We start from the raw sequence: 24,185 nt of genomic DNA on the forward strand, positions 1-24,185 counted from the left end.
CATTGCCAGCTTCCAACACTTAGGGCCTGATTCTTATGAGGTTAGGAAAGCATTCCCACCTAGGGCCTGATTCTGATGCGTTAGGAAGGCCTCCTAATGGCATTTGCTCCTTCCAAATCAGATCGAGAATGTGTCTTCCCAACCCAGGGACCAATTATGATGCGGTTAGGAACATATGTTCCCATTGAAGTCAATGGGAGTCCAACCAAATTGTATCTGGGAGGATCCGGATGCATCGTACTTCGTCAGTCGGACTCTACCGATCCAAGAGGGTCGGAAAACATTTCCATACCGATTCAGTCGGGAAGCTTTCCAACCTGCATCATAATCAGGCCCTTAGAGAGTACTTCACTTCCCACAACACATTGAACCCACATACTAACGAGTCACGAACAGAAACTGCCAATACATATTATGTAAATGCAGAGACAAGCAGTGATTCCAAATACTGCTTTCCCCAAGTATCCACAGAGCGTAGATGAGTCACATTTACAGGCACCCTACAATCAACTCATTGAAAGTGGTGTATATACACACGATATCCTGTTCTATATATATATATATAGGACACATGGAAATCTAGGAGAATATGATAGGTAAGATGCAACATCTGTAATCTGTGTTTTCATGTCTTCATCATTGGTGACTATAGTTGTATATTGAGATCTTAGCTGATGACATCATTCAAACATTCAGGCCCCAGCACACAGGCCACGGAGGACAGATGGCATCACTGAAATGTGTTTTGGCTGATTCTAGTCCAGATTCTGTCAGCCAGAGCTGTCTGGTGGTAGACAAATGTTCTGCCCCAATATATTGACAACATTTGTATCCATTGCAAATTAAACAACCTAACTGAAATGCCTCCGGAAGAATTCCCAGAAGCAGCCTGCAATGTCATGAGGACACAACCAACACTGACCACAACAGTGACATAGACTCACAGGAAGGAAGAATACGGAGTCCGAAACTATTTCAGAACATATTCAATTGACAGTTGGATAATAAGCAACACATCTGCATTTGTCATGTAGCAATATTTATTTTCGCCATTTCAAGATGATGCTATATTAAAATGTCCATAGTTTTACAAAACAACAAATGAAATGTAATCAAAAGTTGAGTCTGACACTTATTCACTGGCACATACTTGTGACACTGTGGAGGCACATGACAAGTTTTTAAATTAAAAAAAATCTTAATCTGTTTTATTGCGTTTTTGAATGCAATCAAACAGTACAATACAACCTCCACAGAGAGTGACCAGTAATTCATAGAATCGGCTTCTGTTCTCACAGACCAGAAAACGTTGTTATTTTCAGTATCCCACATTAAAGTCAAAGTATCCTCAACTGCCACCATGTTGGTTTGTCAATAGACCCCATATTTTTTTTATGTTTAGTTGCACACCCCCTCCACTTGTAAACTACCTGATCTGCTCCGGAGCAGTAGTCCAAGCCTTCTACACAAGAAGGGGAGTCCAATCGCCACATGTGAGCGATGTCTCTTAGCCACCAAGAACCCCATCCCAGCCAAAATCCTCTGTCGTGAATCGGCCCACCCCTCCATCTTGCTCAGCAGTACCACCGTGGGTTCTATCTTCATAGGGGTACCTGCCACCACTGTCAGGGCGTGGTGTACAGATTGCCTATCATCGTGAATGAGGCTACTACCTCCGATCAAATGGTAGAAAGTACACTCCGCCTCCTCACCCTTTGTACAGGCAGGACTGCTGGCACGGCTCATCCGCCATAGGACTCTAGTCAGTCCTGTGGAAGTAGTTGCATTGAATGAGTCTTAGGTTGGACTGAATGGCCTGTGTTTGTGCTGACATTTTGGCCTCTCCCAAATCGTCGTCTTCACCTGCACACCAGCAAGTGCTAAGGGCCTCATTAGGATCGGGGGCGTTGAAAATCAAGGAGCTGTAAATTCTCTAGATGCCTGTACGGCCCAGTGGTTGCTTTAGTAGCTTTGTATATAAAGGGGTATAAGCTGCCACTCCCTCCAAGTCCTGAGCGTAAGGTATCAGGGTATGAGGAAGCTGCAAGTATTTATAAAATTGAGACTTGTACAGCTGATATTCTTCAGATAGCTTTTTAAATGATTTAATATGATTAGTATCCCAGATATCTCTGCCAATGAGGTCCCAGTCAGCATATCCTGTGAGCTGTGACACATGCCTGAGTATGGTACCATGCCAGAGGGGGTAAGATTAGAGAGTTTGTCCATCCAGTCAGTGTGTTTGTTGGCATCTCGTCAGTACTGAAGCCGTATTTTTGTTACTGGGGGGTAGGGGGGGCCGGAGATTGCCAGGAAGGGCTTGTTCCTGTAAAGCAACAATAGAACTCCCGGCCCATCGAAGGTCTCCTGCTCTAGTCTGAACGCCTAATCGGGCGGTCTGCAAACAGCCAGTCTCTGATGGGGATCAGCTGAGGAGCACAGTAGTATGCATGGAGATTCTGGAACCTGAGGCCACTGTTGTATGTCGATTTCACACACTTCCCACAAGATGCTCTGGGGAGCCGTCCACTCCATACAAAATACTGGAGTGAGGACTGGACCTCGGAGAAGAAGGACGGTGGGAGAATATAGGGAAAGTGTTCCAAGGTGTAGAGAAACCAGGACATCATCTTCTAAAGGGGTGCCATATGACCGTAATGGAAAGGGGGAGTAAAGTTCATGCCTCAATATCCGCATTGAGTCCAGGCGCACATGCCGCCGCCTCGTAAAGACCTGGAGAAACACCAAATCCACAGAAGCCCACAACAACTTCAGAGCCGTCACCAACGCCCACCATCAACTCATCAGAGAAACGAGGAAAAAAGCGATTGAAGACAGAATCTCCACCCACGCACACAACAGCAAGGAACTCTTCAGCATCATCAAGGAGTTCGCCCAACCCACCAGCGAGTCTACCGACATCCCTCCCTCACAAGACCTCTGCGACAAACTCAGCATCTTTTTCCACCACAAAATCAAGAGCATCTACGACAACTTCGACGAAGACAACCAACACACTGAACTGTCACCAACCACCCCCGACACCCGGAAACCAGCGATTGATGACTGGACAGCCCTCACCACCGAAAACACACAGAAGACAATGAAGTCAATCCACTCAGGGGCCCCCACGGACCCCTGCCCCCACCACATCTTCAACAGAGCCGCCAACACCATCGCACCCATGCTCTGCCACTCCATCAACCGCTCCCTGGCGACCGCCTCTTTCCCTGACGACTGGAAACACGCAGAGGTCAACCCCCTCCTGAAGAAACCCTCAGCGGACCCCTCCGACCTCAAAAACTACAGACCCATCTCCCTGCTCCCGTTCCCAGCGAAAGTCATTGAGAAAGCCATCAACAGCCAACTCGCCACATTTATTGAAGAACACATCATCCTCGACTCCTCCCAATACGGCTTCAGAATAAATCACAGTACGGAAACCGCCCTCTTCGCCGCAACAGACGACATCCGCACCTTACTGGACAAAGGAGAAACAGTAGCCCTCATCCTCCTCGGCCTATCAGCGGCGTTCAACACAGTCTCCCACCGCACCCTAATACGCAGACTCTACGATGCAGGAATCCAGGACAAGGCCCTCGACTGGATCTGCTCCTTCCTCTCCGGCAGGACGCAGCGGGTCAGACTCCCCCCTTTCCTCTCGGACCCCACACCTACCACCTGCGGAGTTCCCCAGGGCTCCTCCCTCAGCCAGACGCTCTTCAACGTCTACATGGCTCCACTTGCCCCCATCGTCAGAACCTACGGACTCAACATCGTGTCATACGCAGACGACACCCAGCTCATCCTCTCCCTATCCAACGAGCCCAACACCGCCAGACGCAACTTTCGAGAAGGCATGGAAGCCGTCGCCAAATGGATGAAAAACAGCTGCCTACAACTAAACACCAACAAAACAGAAGCACTCATCATGGGCCCAAACCCCGATGCCTGGAGCGACACCTGGTGGCCCACCGCCCTCGGAAACCCGCCAACCTCCACAGACCACGCACGCAACCTGGGAATCATCCTGGACTCCGAGCTCAAAATGGACTGCCAGATCAACTCTGTCTCATCTTCCTGCTTCCACACCCTCCGCCTCCTTCGTAAGACCTTCAAATGGATCCCCCTCGAACACCCAAAGACAGTCACTCACGCCCTGGTCACCAGCAGACTCGACTTCGGCAACGCACTCTACACCGCAATAAACAAAAACCTCATCCGCAAGCTACAGAACATCTAGAACGCCGCCGCAAGACTGGTCCTCAACCTGCCAAAACACTGCCTCATCTCTCAGCACCTGCGCACACTCCACTGGCTCCCCGTCGCGGCGAGAATCACCTTTAAGATGCTCACCCACACCCACCAGGCCCTCCACGGCACCGGACCAGCATACCTGAACAGCCAACTCAAATTCCACGCACCCCAAAGGACCCTACGATCAGCCCAGCTTTCCTACGCCGTGGTTCCTCGCACCAGAAAGACCAGATCGGGAGGCCGCTCCTTCTCCTTCCTCGCGGCCAAAGCATGGAACGCCCTTCCGCTCCCCATCTTCGCAAGAAACCTCCAAACCTGGCTCTTCGACAGACCCCCTCCTTGATGAAATGGAACCTGCAACCCCCCCCCCCCCCCCCCACCCCTAGCGCCTTGAGACCGTCACTGTTGAGTAGTCGCGCTTTAACAAACTCCTGATTGATTGATTGATTGGCATACATACATCGGAGCAAGGGTAGAATATTTAGGTCGAGGGCTGTCTGGCGGTCTTAGGTGCTGTAATGCTAATAATAATAATAATTTGTATTCAGTTTTGTTTAAAAACCATGAAAGTACATACAAAATAACATCTTAAAGAACAATAACATCAACAAGTGGAGATAGAAACTCTAAAATACAAGGTAAAACTCAGATCATAATTCTTATCACATAAGAATAATGAATGATCAACCCAGCACTTGTATGGTATTCAAAACGTATCATGAAATAAAAATAAATATGCTTCTGGGACTTGTCAACCTGCTGCAATGGCAATATATTTCTGTAAAGTGCAAGTGCATAAATGTTACAAACCTATATCATAAACTGTCCTTAAAAATATGAGTTTCCTTAAATACAGATGAACAATCGGTGTTTTAAAAGATGTATCTCAGTACCCACTTATGGCCCTAATACAGATAAACTATTTTTACTGCTCATCTGCCAATCATATAATAAATATCTTGACACAGCAACCACTAGTCAAGATGTAGTATCACACTTTAAGATTCTAACAGTCTCCTTTAGTTGCCTCAAACATAAAGTACAGCATATTGGGAACAGCCAAGCTCTCCTGGTGGCCGTATATTTAGTACAACAAAAAAAAAGTGATACAAAGTTTCAGATTTACGTGGACAGAAGGGACAATTTGGGGGGCAAATACTTCCTACCCATCCGTTCGGAGTCTCGTTCAATGGAAGAGTTCCGTATCTAAACCTTACGCTTGGAGATCTTGCATCCGGTGGTTCTATACAATTAATTAACGCCTCACCAATCATTTTGACCTGGGTGCAGTTTAGCCATTGATTATTAATATAGTCCCAGTACCTCTTCTTTAGACTAATAAAGTACTTCATTCGCATAGCTGCTGGTTATTTCATAATTCAGGCATCCCCACACATGATTAAACCAGGGTATTTTCTCTTTTAGATCTAAGCAAGAATCCCAACAACTGGTTCAAACAGAAGAAGAGGAGACACGCAAGTCCATAATCTAACCCAAAAAGCCAAAGGCCAAAATGCAGCCACATGAGATGTTTTCAAACAAAGATCTAAACAAATAGGGGCTCAGGGCGCATTGCAAGGAAGAGCAATAACAGATCTCATAAAATTGTTCTCGATAATTTCAGTGCCACCAATTTTATCAGCATCTATAATGGGTCTAAAGGTTGATTCCTTCTTTAAAAATAAAAAATAAATCTTCAGCCTTTTAGCAATTGCACATCATACGTGCTGTATTGTTGCATGGCTCTTAGTTATTTGTGAGGACCATGAGAGAGTATTAGTGAGCCTGACCCCTAAATAATCAAATTGTTTCACCTGCACCAGGTATGTATCCCTAACCTGATCTTACCCGTAAAGGACTTATCTGGGTTGAATGTAATAAATTAAAGTTTTGTAACATTTTGTTCCAACCCCAATTCTCTACAAAAATGTGTGAATCAGTTAAGAAGGTTCTGTAATCACGCAGGGGTTTTGCAGACCAGTAGGGTATCCTCTGCAAATAATAATGAAGATATCATATGGCCAGAAATCATAGGGGGGGGGGGGGGGGGGTCACCAATGCAATCATCCAATGTCGCTATCAACCCACTAATGTATAGGGTGAACAGGGTAGGTGCCAATACCCATCTTTGGCAAACTCCCTTGTCCACTCTAATACGTTCAGTTAATTCTCCTGTCTGACCATATCTTATTTAGCCATAGTTGTTGGTATGAAGTCTTAATATAGTATGCAGCAAGTAATCGGAAAATCCTATATGTTTTAAAGTGATCCACAATTATTCTCAAGGGATGGGGTCAAAGGCTGCACGCAAGTCAACAAAAACTACATAAATATGTTCTATCGGAATTGTCCCATATTTCCAAAGAATTCAAATACATTTGATCCATGGTCTTTCTATTTGCTCTGAACCCCGCTTGCAGAGGTGACAATTTATTCCCCTCTAAAATCCAGACTTTCAATCTTTCTAACAACAGCATCTGTGATATGTCAGTGAGGCTTATTGTTTTGTTATTTGTTGGACCCCCTTATCACCTATTATAACAAACTGGCACCACCTCAGCACTTATTCAAGATTCTAGTACCACTGCCCCCAATAAAATTGCATTACAACTTTGATTAAGAATAAAACACCATCAGGTAGATTCATCAACGAAAATTCGGCTTGCAAAGGTCCAGATTCTGCGAATCTGGCCCTTTGCGAGCGCAATTTTTGCATTTGGGATTCATCATCCCAAATGCAAAAATCGCTATTTGCGAAATCACATATTTGCGAGGAATTGTATTTAAGGAATCTCTATTTGAGATTCCTTAAATGCAAATCATTAACCAATTTTAAATTGCGAAATCGCAATATTTGGCCGCTATTTACCACGAAGTCTGACTTCGTGGTAAATTGCGAAAAAATATAAAAAAGCACTTTAGTGCATTTTTCTCAGTTGCATGTTACACACACCCATGTCCTTTGGACATGTGTGTGCGCAATACCTGTGTAAATTTGCATTTCAGGGGTGCTACAGGGTGTCCTTTGGACACCCCTGGCACCCTTGAAATCGCATCCTTATTTGCGATTAGCAAATTTCTAATCGCAAATAAGGAATAACTCCCCATTCATTCCTATGGGCCTGTAGGCCCATAGGAATGAATGGGAAGCTATTCCTTATTTGCGATTAGCAATTGCTAATCGCAAATAAGGAAGATGTAGGAATCGCAATATTTTTTGCAATTCCTACATGAATCCCGTTTTGCAAGTCCTTAATAGCGATTCCTTATGAATCGCTATTACAGACTCGCAAAACAGGACTTTGATGAATCTAGCTGCATATTTCTTGTTCAGAGAAATAAAGGTCGCTGGGATTTTATCCATGCCTGGGGGGAGCCTTAACCCTCTATAGGGTGGAAAGGACCATCTTTGTTTAAGCTAAGCTTAAATGATCAAAATCAACAGGGCACTACTCCGCAAAGTTCTGCCAACATTCTTTATCATTTTCAACTAAATGGGTATCTGACAAATTCCTATATAGAGCACTAAAATGATTAACCCAGCGGTGCAGTTGAATGTAAAAGGTTTCTTCCATAATACTACACTTGGAACCCTTGGCTACCATATATATGCCAAAACTGTTTACAATCTTTTACTTTTGCTGCATAAAGGAGTTCTTACCATAATCCTCCTCTTAGTTTCCTTTAGCACTTATTTGTCCTACTTGATATTTTTTCCTTTGTTCGGCTACAAGAAGCCTGTTTCTATATTTTACAGAGGACATTAGTGTCGCTCTAAAAGCCTTACAATTGTCATCATACCATTCAGTTTTATTGCTACTAATACCCTTACACTTAATCTCCTTAAAAAAATGTTAGGGGGATTTCTCCGCATAATGATCTAATTATATGATGGCCCACATCTGCATATTTTTTTAAATCATGCAATGAGTGGAGAACCATGTTGTAAATTTGCGCTAGAATTGTTGAGTTACCTTCAGTCTTTTACCACTTAACTCTCCTCTTGTTATTACTAAGTCTTATTGGATTAGGATTATTATCTTCAATTGGTGTAATGTATAAATCAAAAATAGACACTTGTTCTAAGGCTAAAGCATTGTGATCCTTGGCGGATCATTATGTGACTTGCATGTCAATTAGTAGATGCCAATATGAAATGTCCATCAGAAAGTAATCAATCCTCGTTTGGTAATTTATTCTTTTATATGTATACCTAAGATCCCTATCGGAGATGGTATGGTCAGTACATGCTCCTAAACAACATTGCAAGGCCAAAGATGTTAATTGCAGTGCCACTTTAGTGTTTTTAGAAAATCTAACCTGGGTCAACTGGGGAATCCCCCTTTCCTCATCCTCTTCCTCTGTAAGATTTGATAATTCCAGAGGTTCATAGGTGAAATTCATGTCCTCAGCTAATAAAATACAGCTATCGCCCCCAGTATTTCCCAGGAACTCATCCAGGGACATAATAGTAGGTGAGTCTTTAATTTGGGCAGAAAATCTATTATATATATCTATATCTATATCTATATATATATATATATATATATATCTATATCTCTATATATATATATATATATATATATATATCATGCTCCAAGTCTGTCCCTCCGGTAAGAAGCACTATGACTTCCACTCTGCGCTGAAAGCCCTTTATTAGGTACAGATACGGTCAGCCTGCTGATCCCTTAAGCAGCCGTCACACCACTGGCGCCTGACTCGTTTTGAAGATAAAAACTTCTTTCTCAAAGGCTGGTGGTAGTAAACAGATTAGCACAATCCAGTTCGTGACTACTCCTAAATACACGTAATTGCGCACTTCGCTTGTGGGGCAGCGTCTTCTGCGATGTCGATCCTCTCTCAAGGCTATGCAAGTTGCTTCCACAACGATGCGAGCCGCGACAGGCCCTGCGACACTCTTCTCGGAGATGCGGTGGTGTCTGCTGTGACAACGATCCTCTTCTCCTGCGACATGCATCCCGGTGATGCAGCAGCGTCTCCTGCGATGTCGATCCTCTTCTCCGGCGGACCGTGGCGCTTTGTGATGTGCAGCGGCAGTTCGGCGACACGCTTTGTGTTCTTGAGTCACGCTTCCAGCTCCTTTTGACATACAAGTCCTCAAAAAGTCCAGCACTGCTGCAGGCACTTCAGGAACACTCTTGGGGAGCTGCTGGGTGAAGTCTGTTGTCCCTGAGACTTCAGCAGGAGGCCAGCTCTGTTCCAAGCCCTTGGAGATCCTTCACAAGTTGAAAGTAAAGCACACAAGTTCTTTCTCCTTTCTTTGGCAGTCAGGGAACCACTGCAGGCCAATCCCCCAAGCAGCACTTCAGCTTAGGGATAGTCTCTCCTCAGTTTCTTCAGGTTCCACTCCTCAGCAAAGGTTTCTTCTTGTAGTCCAAAAGGGATGTAATTTCATGGGATCAGGGTCCCAATATTTATACCCCAAAATCCTTTGTTCTCTGAGGGGAGAGGGGCCTTTGCCCAGTCCAAACCAGTGCAGGGCAGATACATCAGACGCCCCACAGGAGGTGGAGCCAGCATTGTGGAGGGAAAGCACAACCCTGGAGCACTTTGTTGACAGCATTCCTTCTCTTCTTTCACTGTGCAGGGCAGAGACATCAGACGCACCCCAGGACGTGGAGCCAGCATTGTGGAAGGCAGGCACAGCCCTATTTAAGGTTCAGGTGCAACTCCTCCCACCCATCTAGATGCAGATCTCTCTATTCACCACTGGGCTGACCCATCCTGTCTCTTGGAATCCCCAGCCCTGTCACTCTAACAGCCCTTTCTGGTCTATGGAGAACAGGTAGCTTTGCAATAGTGAAAAACAGAAATGGCTGTAATTCACTACTAGGACATACCACACACCAGGGCGTGTCCTACCTTATACTTACAATGCACCCTGCCCTTTGGCCTACCATAAGGGTGTCTGATATAAAGAAAAGGGAAGGATTAGGGACTGGCAAGTTGGTGCACTTGACCAGTCAGGCTCTGCAATGGCGGACCTTAGACACATTTTACAAGGCTGCTTCTGTGGGTGGCACAACCAGTGCTGCAAGCTTACCAGTAGCATTTGGATTTTCAAGCCCCGGGCACACTCAGTGCACTGTACTAGGGTCTGACAAGTTAACCAAACAATTCAATCATGGAAGATGGGTGCCAGGAGCACTGGCACCATGCACATGGCAGCTTTCAGGGCCTCAAAAGCTTTCTGACAGATGTCAGTCCAAATCACTTTCCCGGGCTGCTTCCTGGAAGTCAGCTCTGTCAATGGTGCAACAATGTTGCCATACCCCTTGACAAACCTCCTGTCGTACCCTGTGAGTCCTAAAAAGGCTCTCACCTCTGTTTTGGTTTTGGGGAGATCCCAAACCAGGATGGTTTCAATCTTGGGTTGAAGGGGCGCCACCTGGCCGCTCCCAACTTGGTGTCCCAAGTACACCACGGAACACTGTCCAATCTGGCCTTGATCGTGAGGCCTGCCTTCCGCAGTGCCAACAACACTTCCCAGAGGTGGCGCAGATGTTCTTCCCAACTGGCGCTGAACACTGCGATGTCATCCAGGTAGGCGGCACTGAACTCATCCAGTTCAACCAACACCTGGTTGACCAACCTCTGAAAGGTGGCAGGGGCATTCTTCATCCCAAAGGGCATAACCCGGAACTGGAAATGCCCATCTGGTGTGGAGAATGCTGACCTCTCCTTTTCCCCATCAGTCAAGCCGATCTGCCAGTATCCAGACGTCAAGTCAAACGTGCTGAGGTACCGTGCAGCCCCTAGCTGATCTATTAGGTCATTAGCTCTGGGGATGGGGTGCGCGTCCGTCTTCGTGTCTGAATTGAACCCTCTGTAGTCTACACAGAACCAGAGTTCGGGTGTGCCTCCCGGCGCGGCAGCCTTTGGGACCAAGACCACTGGGCTGTCCCAAGGACTGCTAGAGGACTCAATCACCCCTAGTGCAAGCATCTTTGAGACCTCCTCTTTGATGCAAACCCTCATCCTGTCAGTTACCCTGTAAGTTTTGTGCTTCACAGGTAAGCTGTCTCCTGCGTCCACATCATGGACGCACCAATCTGTGACACCAGGAACCAGGAAAAACAGCTCAGAAAATTGTCCCAGCAACTGGTGGTAGTCATTCTGTTGCTGAAGGGTTCAGAGTGGAAGAGAGGTTAACACCATTCACTAACCCATCATGCTCTGTTGCAGACAGGAGGTCAGGAAGAGGCTCAGTCTCCTCCTCCATTCCAGCATCTGTTGCTAAGAGCATGTTCACTTCAGACCGCTCCGAGTGGGGCTTAAGGCGGTTGACATGCAGTACGCTCAAGGGGTTCCATGGAGACCGCAAGTCCACCAAGTAGGTAACTGGACTCTTGCGCTCCACAACCTCAAACGGTCCGGTCCACTTATCTTGGAGTGCGCAGGGCTCCACTGGGGCCATGTCCCACACTTTCTGACCAGGTTGAAGCTCTACCAGAGTAGCATTTTAGTCACCCCATCGCTTCATCTCCTCCTGGCTGGCTTCCAGATTCGCCTCAGCGAGTTGTCTGAAACGCAGAGTCAGGTTCCTGAAGGCAACCATGTAGCTATATACATCCTGGGGAGGTTTTCTGGGAGATTGCTCCCAGCCTTCCTTGACCAGACTCAGAGATCCTCTGACGGGGTGTCCATAGAGAAGCTCAAATGGATTGAACCCTAGAGATGTCTTTGGCAGCTCACTGTATGCAAAGAGTAGGCATAGTAAGAGGATGTCCCACTTACGCCTCATGGGGTCCGCAAGACCCAGAATCATGCCTTTTAGGGTTTGGTTAAACCTTTCAACCAACCCATTTCCTTGGGGGTGTTAAGGAGTGGTGAACTTGTAAGTTACCCCACACTCCTGCCACAGGGACTTCATATACTTAGAAATGAAGTTGGTTTCCCGGTCAGACACTACCTTGCGAGGGAATCCCACTTGGGAGAAAATTCCCATCCTTGCTCGTCCCACCACGGGGGCCGTCACTGTCCTCAGGTTTGGCTTCCGGGTACCGGGTGGCATGGTCCACCAAGACCAGGATGAACATGTTGGCTGTCTTGGGGTCCAGTGGCCTCACAATGTCAATCCCCACCTGCTCAAAGGGGGTACTGACCACAAGGAATGGTTGGAGAGGAGCCTTTTGCTTCCTCCCACTCTTTCCACTTGCCTGGCAAGTCTGACATGTCCTGCAATAAGTGTCTGAACTCTTGCGCATTTGGGGACAATGAAAGTGAGTGACAAGCCTCTTAAAGGTCTTGTCCTGCCCCAAATGTCCTACCAATGGCACATCATGAGCCAGCCCCAGTAGGAAGGCTCTGAAGCTCTGGGGTACCGCCAGCACACGGGCTGACCCAGGCTCGGCAACCTTAGGCTCACTATACAGGAGACCATTCTCCCAGTAGATCCAATGTGATACTGACTGATCACCTGCTGCCTGGCTTGCAGCCCTCAAGGTAAGGGCATTCTCTCTGCTCCTTGCAGAATTCTTCCCTGGCGGGGCCGCCTTCCTGCTGCCAATGGGTCAGCTCAGGCAGCCCAGTTCAGCTACCTGTTCCCCGGTAGGCTTCAGGGCATCCTCCTCAGGGTCTACCTCCTCCTGGGCAGTGGTAACTTCGGGGGCCGGTTTCCCACGCCCCCTCCATCTTCTCTCTAAGGCTGGTTCCTGAGCCTCCCTCTCAGGCTCCAGGTCCTCTTGAGCACCCCTACTGGCTGTCATTGACCGGGTGGTCATGCACGCCCAGTCAGGCAGACCCACCATCTTCAAGTGAGAACTCTTCTACACCTTTTCCCAAGGTGAGCATCTCCAAATCGTTCCCCAACAAACAGTCAACAGGCATGGTGGGCCTCACAGCTACCTGAATAGTACCAGAGACCCTCCCCACTCAAAGGGAACCTGGGCCATTGGATAATGGCTCTCTGTGTTGTCGGCGACAACAACTCGTCAAAATGCATGAGGGACAATCTGCTCTTGAGACACCAGGTAACACCTGACAGCTGTCACACTGGCTCCTGTTTCTCTAAGAGCCTCTACCCTTTGGCCATTGATGGTCACCCACTGCCCATATTTCTTAGTGTTTCCGGGCCGTTGGTACTCTGGGACCACCTCAGTATCCTAAAGAGACAAGGGTCATCTGTGTGGGGCCCCACCCACCTTGGACATCAATCTCCTCCCCCAAGGCTACACTCGCTATCTGCAGGGGTGGAGCACTAGTGGGTGCTGTTTTTTCAAATAGGCGGCACCTGGGGTCACTCGCCTTGTGACCCAGATCACCACATTTGTAACATCTGAGGGGTCTACTTTAGGGCCTTTTTGGAACTCCTTCTGTTTTCCCTTTGCCCCCCCGCCCCCACTCCTCTGCTGTGGACCCTGCCCACCTTTGGCTGAGTCTCCCATGTGACCCTTTTGGACCCGGGTGCGCACCCAGTGGTTCGCCTCCTCAGCAAGCTTCCTAGGGGTAGTCAGCTTGCTATCAATCAGGTGCTGGCGCAGCTCAGGAAAACAATTATCAGACAAGTGCTCCCATGCAATCAGATCCAAGAGACCTTGAAAATCATTTACTTTGTTGCCCTTTACCCAACCATTTAATGCTCTGCAAAAGATAGTGACATATTCTACCCAGGTACTGTTTTCTATCTTCTTGCATTTCCTGAACCTCTGCCTATAGAGTTCAGGGATCAAACGATACCTAGTCATTAATGCATCTTTCATGTGGCTATAGGAATTATGGATTTCAAAAGGCAAGTCCAACAGTGTGTCCCGCCCCTCACTAAGGAACCGCCCCCACAACCCCGCTCCCCAATCTCTCTTAGGGACCGGTTGGAAGACATGGCTACCTCATAGTCTCTGAACCACTGCCCAATATCATCATATTAAAAAAAAAACTATTTTACCACATCATTGGTAATGTACACTCTACCTTCCACAGGCACTGACGGTGTGCTGCCACCAGAGGGAGTAATCTCTAAGCTCTTGGCCTTCAATTCCAACTCCCTCAAAACCTTTTCATGCTCAAACTGCAATTTCTTTTCTTCTATTGCTAACTTCCTAGTTTGCATTTCAAATTCTAACTGCCCATTTAACTTGAGCGTGGTCAGCTCCATCTCGTGCATCCTGCTCGCTTTCCTGTCCTCCACCTCCTCTGGAGACTGTCCTCTGGCAGAAACACCCTTACCTGCTGGGGAGACTACTCTCTTCCCCCTGGACCCAATGGCCCTTCCTGATGCTCATCTGCATTCCCAGCCCCTTCCTCAGCTGTATTCCTTGCTTCAAACCAGGCCCTCAATGCCTTTTGGAAATCCTCCTTTCTGGAGATACCGGTCATAGAAACTTTGAACCTCCTGCAGTAGTGCTTGAGTTGATTAACAGTGTAGCATTCTAGTCTCTCTTCTTCCCAATCAAGATCAACACCCCAGGAGGTGGAGCCAGCATTGTGAAAGGCAGACACAGCCCTATTCAAGGTTCAGGTGCAACTCCTCCCACTCATCTAGATGCAGATCTCTCTATTCACCACTGGGCTGACCCATCCTGTCTCTTGGAATCCCGAGCCCTGTCACTCACAAACTCCCGACAAAGGAATACACAACCTAGCAGTGGCAGGATTGAAAGGTTAGGCAAGAAAATAACTACTTTCTAAAAGTGGTATTTTCAAATACAGAATGTTAAAACCAACTTCACTAAAGGATGTATTTTATCATTCTGAGTTCAGGCATACTCAACTCGAATTTCTACCATGTTCTCTGAGTCAGTTAGGATTATAGAATGTAATAACCTAACATCCCATTCTGGCCTATGGAGAACAGGTAGCCATTCAATAGTGAAAAACGAAAATAGCTGTAAATCACTATTAGAACATGCCACATACACCAGGGCATGTCCTACCTTATACTTACAATGCACCCTGCCCTTGGGCCTACCATAGGGGTGTCTGATATGAAGAAAAGGGAAGGATTAGGGACTGGCAAGTGGGTGCACGTGACCAGTCAGGCTCTGCAATGGCAGACCTTAGACACATTTTACAAGGCTGCTTCTGTGGGTGGCACATCCAGTGCTGCAAGCCCACCAGCAGCATTTGGATTCACAAGCAGTGCACTGTACCAGGGTTTGACTAGTAAACCAAACAAGCCAATCATGGAATCACTAATCCATACATCAATTTACAGTAGGGAGCACTTGCACAGTGGCACTGGACAGCAGTGGCACAGTTCCCAAAGCATCTAACACCAGCAAAAAACACATAAGGCAACAGTAAAAATGGAAGGGAGACCCACGCCAATGGTGCCAGGTTTAACATTGGGTATCATCTAGTCCTTTCACCATTAGATTAGATCCATCCCCACATCCACCTGGGGTCTTTGCTAGATTCAACTCGGGCAAATTAAATTTAAACTGGATCTTCGACACATTTGAGGGAGTAGTTCAAAGTCACTAGGCCAACCCCTAAATAATCAGTGGCTAGGTCTAGGGTTATGTAATCACATTTTTCATTATAGTAATGACTCTTAGCTGTGAGTATGTCAGATCTGATTATAGACAGGCATTTCTTTCTCTGCCTAATCTAATGTGTAACTTGGTTAATTAATGTCTCTCTATCCTCCTCCTCGATAACAAATTTTTCGGTACATTAATCATATGTAGTCTACACCCTTTTCTGCCTGTTGTGGGCAAGTGACCTTGATAATTCATTCCCAACCTGTAACTTGTATACACGCTATGGGCTAAATGATTTCCCCAGAAATCATGTCTTGGTCTCTCATTTTGCACACAGAGTGGCTGAGAATGCCCTTTGATTGGAACACCATAAGTGTAATTAAGACCAGAGTTAGGGGGCTATATAATCTTTACTTTGCCCAGCTCCCTTCCTTGTCCCGTCCCCAAGCTTTAGCTGATGTTGTAGTAAATTGCCATTAGGACTGTATACTCCTGTACTACGTTCCCCACCATGCTTCCTTAAGCCAGTGGCTTCTTTACTTTTTGAAATAAAAGCATGATATCAATTTTGTCAGCTAACTTATCAATTAATAATCTCATTGTGGAAATCTCATTGGCAAGTCTCTTAACCAAGTCTTTACGGGGGCTGACTTCGGCTAGGCATATACAAATAACATTCAGTTTTTTTGCAGTCTTTTTTCTGTTCCCCGTTGGAACTCCATTCTTCATTTCAACATCTTTGTTGACATCACTTAAAAGGGCTAACATACTAAAACGATTAGAACACACAATTTGTTGAATCTTTGAAGTTCTGGATGGATTCACTTGCTCCGCAATATCAGCACATAGCTTTGTGACCTTACAACGGAGAAACCTGTCTCTGTACCATCACTTGCACGTATTACACCATAAGTTTAATTAAGACCAGAGTTAGGGGCTGTATAATCTTTACTTTGCCCAGCTCCCTTCCTTGTCCCCTCCCCAAGCTTAAGCTGATGTTGTAGTAAATTGCCATTAGGACTGGATACTCCTGTAGTACGTTCCCCACCATGCTTCCTTGAGCCAGTGGCTTCTTTACTTTTTGAAATAAAAGCATGATATCAATTTTGTCAGCTAACTTATCAATTAATAATCTCATTGTGGAAATCTCATTGGCAAGTCTCTTAACCAAGTCTTTACGGGGGCTGGCCTCGGCTTGGCATACACAAATAACATTCTGTTTTTTTGCAGTCTTTTTTCTGTTCCCCGTTGGAACTTCATTCTTCATTTCAACATCTTTATTGACATCACTTAAAAGGGCTAACATACTAAAACGATTAGAACACACAATTTGTTGAATCTGTGAAGTTCTGGATGGATTCACTTGCTCCGCAATATCAGCACAAAGCTTTGTGACCTTACAACGGAGAAACCTGTCTCTGTACCATCACTTGCACGTATTACACCACCTTTATCAATACCATCTCAACAGTCGGGTGTTGGCTGGAGCTGGTCGTTTTCTCCCTGGCAGGAGCCTGTATTTTTTCTTTCAAATATCCGGCAGATGCATGCTAGGTTTGGGATATTTAGAAAGGGATGCCCCACCACGTAAAGGTTGAACTTCCTTGTTGGAAATGGCTTTTTTACAGGGTTATCCCCAAACATTTAGCTTCTTCCTCCTTTGTTTTTCCTGATCTGTGGTTGTTGCTTATAGGACTCTGGACACTTTACCACTGCTGATCAGTGCTAAAGTGCATATGCTCTCTGTGTAAATTGTTATTGTGATTGGTTATCCATGATTGGTATATTGTTTTACTAGTAGATCCCTAGTAAAGTGCACGGAGTATGCCAGGGCTGGTAATTCAAATGCTACTAGTGGGCTTGCAGCACTAATTGTGCCACCCACATAAGTAGCCCTGAAAAGAGGTCTCAGGCCTGCCACTGCAGTGCCTGTAGCAGTTTAACTGCCTTGTCGACCTGGCCAGTGTACGCACTGGCCAGGCATTCCCCTTCCCCTTTATTACACCTAGGACACCCCTGTGGTATCCCCAAGGTACCCCCCCAAGGGCAGGGTGCAGTGTATTTAAAAGGAAGGACATGTACTCGTGTGGGTAACATGTCCAGATAGTGTAAAACGGAATTGGCAGTATTTCACTATTTAAAGGCTATCTTGCCCATAGGACAGAATGGGGAATGCTGTGTAACATGTTTACCTGCATATATTCCGATAGGTGTGAGATAGAAAAATGGAATCTGGTATCCAAATTCAGAGTTTAATAACACATCTTTTAGGAAGGATGTTTTTTTAATTCTGTGTTTGAAAATAGCACTTTTAGAAAGTGGCTATTTTATTGTTCAACCTTTCTGTGGGCCTCTGCCTGTTTTTGGATTGACTGTCTGGTTTGAGAGTGGCAGGGCTGGGGTGGCTTCAGGAGTCTGGGTGAGTCAGCACTAGGCTGAATAGACCTATCTGAATTTGGAGTGGTGGGACGAGTAGCTCCTGTGCCTGAATAGGGCTGTGTATGCCTTCCACCATGCTGGGTCCACCTCCTATGGTGTGTCTGATGACCCTGGCCCACACTGACAAGGAAGAAGTTGGGCACTGTAAGAGTGCACCCTGAACTGGTTTGGACTGGGTCTTGGACCCTTCACTCATAGAGAACAAAGACTTTTGGTGTAAAAATATGAGAGCTGAAACCCCTGAACTTTAGACCACTTTGTGATCAAGAGGAATCCCTGCCAAAGATGATCAGTTGAAGAGACTGAGGAGAAGTACTGCCCTTGCTGTGTATCGGTGGTTGTAAAGTAAATGTATGTTGGATTTCTGTCGTTTTGGTCTTGTGTACTTTAGATAAAGATATTTTATTTTTCTAAACTAATGTGGTGTCCATTGGTGGTGTTTTCACTGTGTTACTGTGAGAATTGTTACAAATACTTTACACATTGCCCATTTCTGCTGGTCACGGAGGGAGGCCCTGCCCCCTTCAATAGTTGCTGACTGCAGCTGCACCTCCTGGCATGTTGTGCTGTGGGGTGTGGAGTTGCCAAGGGCCTGCCGCATCATCAGAGGTCAGTCCCCCCACCACATCTCCTCTATGATGTCCTGCGCTGCGGGAAGATGTGAGCCCTTTTCTGCTGGTCAAAGAAGGAGGCCCGCCCCCTTCAGGGGTTGCCGACTGCAGCAGGCAGTGCATTCTGGCAGGTTATGCTGTTAGGTTTGTAGTACCCAAGGGCCTTCAGCATCAACAGGGGCCAGCCTGCCCCACCCCTTCTCTTCTTCGATGTCCGGCCTGCTGGTCAGGGTAGCGGGCCCCACCCCATTCAGGAATTGCTGACTGCAGCTGTGCTTCCTGGCTCGTTTTGCTATGGCTACAGAGTCCCCAGGGGTCAGTCCCCCCCCATCACTTATCCTCTTTGATGTTGGGTGGTGTGTATCCCAATATTTCAGAAGTGAGATGTTGTTACATTAGGTGGGAGCTCGAGATTTGCGCTGGAGGTGGCTGGAGATGACCATGTAGGTAGATTGGACCAGATGCAACCCCATACATGCTGAGCATTTCAAATAGGCGCGGGAAGGATGACTGGGGTTGCTTTATTGACATATTGTGCGACTAAGTCCTCGTATCCGGAGGGTCAGCAAAACTCAGTTTAGCATCACATCATATCCATTCTGCCAAAGACTCAACAGTCAAGGCACAGATTAGTGGTAACAGCGGACATTCCTGGCGAGAGCCGTGCTCTATAGAAAAGGGGAGAGACAACACTCCGTTAACCCACACTTGTGCTACCGGTCAGCTGTGCAGCGCTTTAACAGGAGTCAGGAAGCGAGAGGCCAGAGTGATCCATTCTAGGATCTAGACTAGGAAAAGACAATGCACCGTGTTGAATGCCTTTTTTTACTCCATGGAGACTAGAACGGCCAGGACAAAAAGTTCCCAGACCTCGGACAGTGCCACATTTAATCGTCTCAAGGTATGTCTAGTGACCCTTCCTGGCATAAAACCCATTTTGTTCTTCATGTATATGGGTTTGTATGACCCTACTCAGGCGAGTGGCAATAATTCTGGCCAGTATTTTGACCTCTGTGTTAAGTAAAGAGATGGGTTGGTAGGAGTAGCAGCCCTCCTTGGAAGGGGTGGGCTACCTGGTTTGATGATGGTAATGGTGACCCTCCTGTGATCAAGCCGTAACATTGCCTCAGTTGCCAGTTCTCCGATTAAGGACAGCTGGTGAGGTGATAAAAGGGAAGAAAACATCTCGTATTAGGGCCGATCATCTTACCCGTCTGCATGGTTGCTATAGCTGCCTGCACCTCCTCGAGGGCAAATAGCTGATTGAGTTCAGATTGTTCGTCGTCAGAGAGCGAGCGACAGACAAGGTCTCGAGAGATCAGGCGGGCACTGTCTGCTGCCGGAATAGTTGAGTTATGATGGGTTTTGGTGCCCACCTAATCGCGCACTGTTCACCTGGTGCCCTGCACCTTATTAATATGTGTTTGTATCACCACACTGTAAACCAACTGTTTTTCTCATTAGCACATTTGCTTTTAATCATTCATTTTTCATTAGCATTTTTTCTTGTTATTCTCATTTTTCATAACAATATGCATTTGTATCTTTTACTTTGCAAATAACATGTTTTCTTTTTCAACATTTTACATGACATGTATAATCATTCAATAACATGTATAATCATTCATTCATTGTTGAGCCCAATGCATTTCGGCACCTATGTGGCGCCTTCATCAGGGGCGACTCTGCAAAAAATAAAATAAAAAATACAATGTGTAAGTGTTTAGCGTTTCATTGGACATGGGGGTTCATGTAAGTGTTTAGGTGTTTTCCATATCTGTGAACAACAACTATTTTGTGTTGTTATGATAATGCAAATATCCACCTCGACCGCGAGTATTCTGCATAAACAAAATAAGAGCCCATCTTTAGCTAACTGCACATTAGGTGGTATTGACAAAAATAAGCCTCTCCTAATCTGTTGACATACCTTATTCTTTTGACCAGGAAACTCTGTAACAACAAATGTAAACATCCGTAAAAACCTCTTCTAACTCGATCGTATAAAAGGCTTAGTTGAAAAAGAGTCCGCACCCTTCCTTATCTTCGTTGTTATACTGCCGTCTGAAAAAGTCAGAGAGAATGCCACGTAATTATGACCATATCCTGATGCCTTCCCTTATGCTAACACTCAATGGAATGCTGCCCGTACCTGTGGATTCGTGATTATCTTCCTCGTCAAAAAACTCGCTGCCCTGTGCTTGCTTCTGTGTACACTCCGCTCTTGGTCCAAGTGTTATTTAAACTCCGCGCGGGGGCCTGACTATGATAATGAAGAACGGACTCTCCATGGGGATTTCGCTCGGTAGACGGGTTTCAATGGGCGCCATCTTAGTGTGGTGAATTCTACGAACAGACTGGTTCATTGTGCAATGCTTGATCACTGGTTCTAGATAATAGTAGTTAAAGCGCCGTGAAAACCTATTGATCCTTACATTGCTGCCGGAATAGAGCATGCCCGATATAGTTTCTCACAGTATTTGGCAATTTAATTGGCTATTTTAGTTAAACCAGTAATTTCGTGCTCCGTCTTTGAATTAAGCTGCGAACAATTCTACTTCTTTGGGATAGCCTGTGAAGCAGCTTACTCACCTTGTTGCCATATTACTATATTTTATATTTGGAGAGTGTGCAGACCATTTTCACATTGTCAAGTCGGTTGTTCCACAGCTTCTGTTGCAACTGGAGCGATAGCCTGCCCTCCGGTCTGGGGCTAAGTATTTCTGTTTTGATCTCCTGTTCTCTGTTCCTTTCTCTACCCTTAATAGCGATTCACCTACTGGATAGGAGGTTATTTCAATCCACTTATCACTATCCAAATCCAGACAGTATCCCTCCTGGTGGAGGTTATGATGTCACTTGGAGAAAGGGACACTCAAGTGACAGGCCTTATGATGACACTGTCCACCAAACCACAATAAGCAGAGATTATATACACTGCAGACTGTGAATGTGTGGTTGAGGGTCACTGACACGATATTTCTGAGACTATGGCATTGAGACCTTTGTGGTTCATTCTCCCCTCCTTTTGATTGATAAGTATCACTTGGAAGATGAATGAACTTCTGCTTCTCCCTCCCTCCCTCCATCTGTTTGATTTGAATTACACTGGTAGATCCTCTGCTGGCTCTGGCTTTGACCTAATGTCCTGTCTGCCAAAGGGTCAGTAGGTCAAAGTGGCTGTTGTCACATGGAAGTCCCAGTAAGGAAAGGGCACAATGTCCCCTAGGTGCAGGGAAAAAGCTTCCTGGAATTCAAGTCCATTGTTTTTTTTTCTTTTTGATTTCATGAAACACATTCTTGCTATGAGTTTTTTTGTTTCTCAAAAACCAAGACATCTTTAGTGCCTTAAAGAGCCTCCCCCCCCCACCCCCCCCCAGCAGGGACTCAGAAATGCCTGTTTGCCTAATGGTGATTTCTAAATATGGTGGCCTCCCATGGGGGATTGGAGGCCAAAACCTCAGCTGAGATGGCGTGCAAGTGGAATACCTTGCAATTTCTATATAACCTGTATTACATTCCTCTTCTTGTATATGAATAAACATACTGCTTGGGTAACCCTATTTCAGGTTGGCCTGTACAGGATTGTGACATGACACTTAAGATATGAGTAAGAGAAAACCTTTCATGTTAAGACTCATTCTATCTTTCCTACCTTCAAACTCTCCCATCTTCTAACGAAATTCCGGTAGATCGCAAACCCACTTCCCTTTTATTGGACACATCTACTTCTGCTTCCGCTTTATATAATTCCTTTCGCTTTATTAATGATAGATTAAAATCTCGTACTGAGCTTGCTTGGGAGCTGGACTTTTCTCAGACATGGCCGGTCCCTCTTTGGGACAAAATTTGGACTAATCCATAAGACCTCCAGGGCTGCTAACACTACCCAGACTTTATTTTTCATTTATCACAAAATCTTATTTACCCCACTTGCCTTGTCCCGTTTTTCAACAGATACTCCCCCTTCCTGTTGGTCCTGTCCATCCCCCTCCGCTGATCCCAAACATATGTTATTCGAATGCCCTCCTATTTCTCAGTTCTGGCAGCTGGTCTGGAAGCAAATTCAAAAGATTTTTCAATTCCAGGTCCCCTTTTTACCCTCACTAATTTTCCTAGGTTCCCTCTCGTCAGAACTTCCTCGTCCTACTAACCATTACCCTTTACTTGATCTTTTCCTAGCTATAGCTTTTCACGTTATTATCTCTAACTGGAAACAAGCTATGAATGTTACTTATCAATCCTGGTGGAATGCAATCTGTTTTAATCATCGTTTAGACACCAACTATGTATCTCCCATTTCCTTATCTATTAAACGTGACCTGCTTTGGCTTCCTTTGGTATCATACCTTTCTGCCTCTGCTCCAGTTCCTTCCTCTCCCGCCCCAGACATAGTTGAAGTCCGCAACCCTCCATGATTTCCTTATTATCTGATTATTCATACATATTTTTCATTGCTATTATTATTGTACACGAATATCCTATACTTTGCTTAAGGTTTTTTCCTATTTTTATGATATGTTCATGCTTTTTCATGCTTGTAATGCTTACTTTTATGATGTTTTTATTTTAATGTTTATTTCTGCCATTTGCTTATTGTAATTCTTCTCCTATCCTTCCCTTTCCCTTATTCCCCCTTTCTATTCCTCAATAAATCAAACTTAAAAAAAAAAAAAAAATACTCATTCTACAATTGAGTTTGTGCACAGACTGCAGTGCCTCTGCTGTATTCTTTACACTGACTTCGACAGGAATTGCATTTGACATATTATTGTCACAGTATGTACATTTCACATTTCTGTGGGCACTATATGAATGCCTTCTCTATTACCACCCCTTTCTCTGTGATCTATGTATCCTATTCAGACCTGGATAGTAATTTAGAGGGAAAAGTTCCCACATGTGGAATATTACACAGTTGGAAAAGGATTTGAGATCCCCCAATTGACCATGAAGATTCTTACTTAAATTTCGTATATGTTGATTACTTTGTGTTGATTCTTCTGCCTGGTCAGCTGTGCGGTCCGCTAAAAAAAGCAATGCTGTGATAGGAGCCACTTACTCCTCTGTTGCAATGAGGTGTCCATGGGTGCCTGGTCGCCCACCTGTTGCCTCTGCACCCTTCTTGCTTTGTGGCATCTTTGCTTTAGTGAGGAGCTTCATACTATGTCTGGATTCCATTATCTCATCCACAAATCTTCAAGACTACCCCAAAGATGTTTGATGAATTTCTGATGATGCAGAGAGTTGCCTGCACGTACTGATGCTAAAGCTTGATTTCCCTCTTCTAGCCATCATCAGTTTGGGCTTTAAGGGTTTCTTCCAGGGAGCTTTTGTGTTCCTCCATTTTCTGGATCCCTCATTCCACCATTTTGGGAGGCTCCGCAGAAAAAATTTAATTTTGCGCAAGTCTCCTTTTTTGCACAGCTTTAAATGG

The 24,185-nt window shown here is 45.6% G+C and overlaps 1 protein-coding gene across 1 annotated transcript in view; it reads left to right on the forward strand.

Annotated features, from left to right (window-relative positions):
- Nucleotides 1-19,580: 19,580 nt before the first annotated feature.
- Nucleotides 19,581-24,185, forward strand: part of LOC147732930 (speckle-type POZ protein-like A) — a 231,946-nt gene continuing 227,341 nt past the window's right edge. Inside the window, exon 1 of the mRNA XM_086955102.1 lies at nt 19,581-19,649. Coding sequence (XP_086811228.1) covers nt 19,581-19,649 — 69 coding nt within the window. The remainder of the gene's footprint in view (nt 19,650-24,185) is intronic.

The sequence above is a fragment of the Lissotriton vulgaris genome, chromosome 2_1 (genome assembly GCF_964263255.1).
Source record: "Lissotriton vulgaris chromosome 2_1, aLisVul1.2, whole genome shotgun sequence".
NCBI classification, from domain to species: domain Eukaryota; kingdom Metazoa; phylum Chordata; class Amphibia; order Caudata; family Salamandridae; genus Lissotriton; species Lissotriton vulgaris.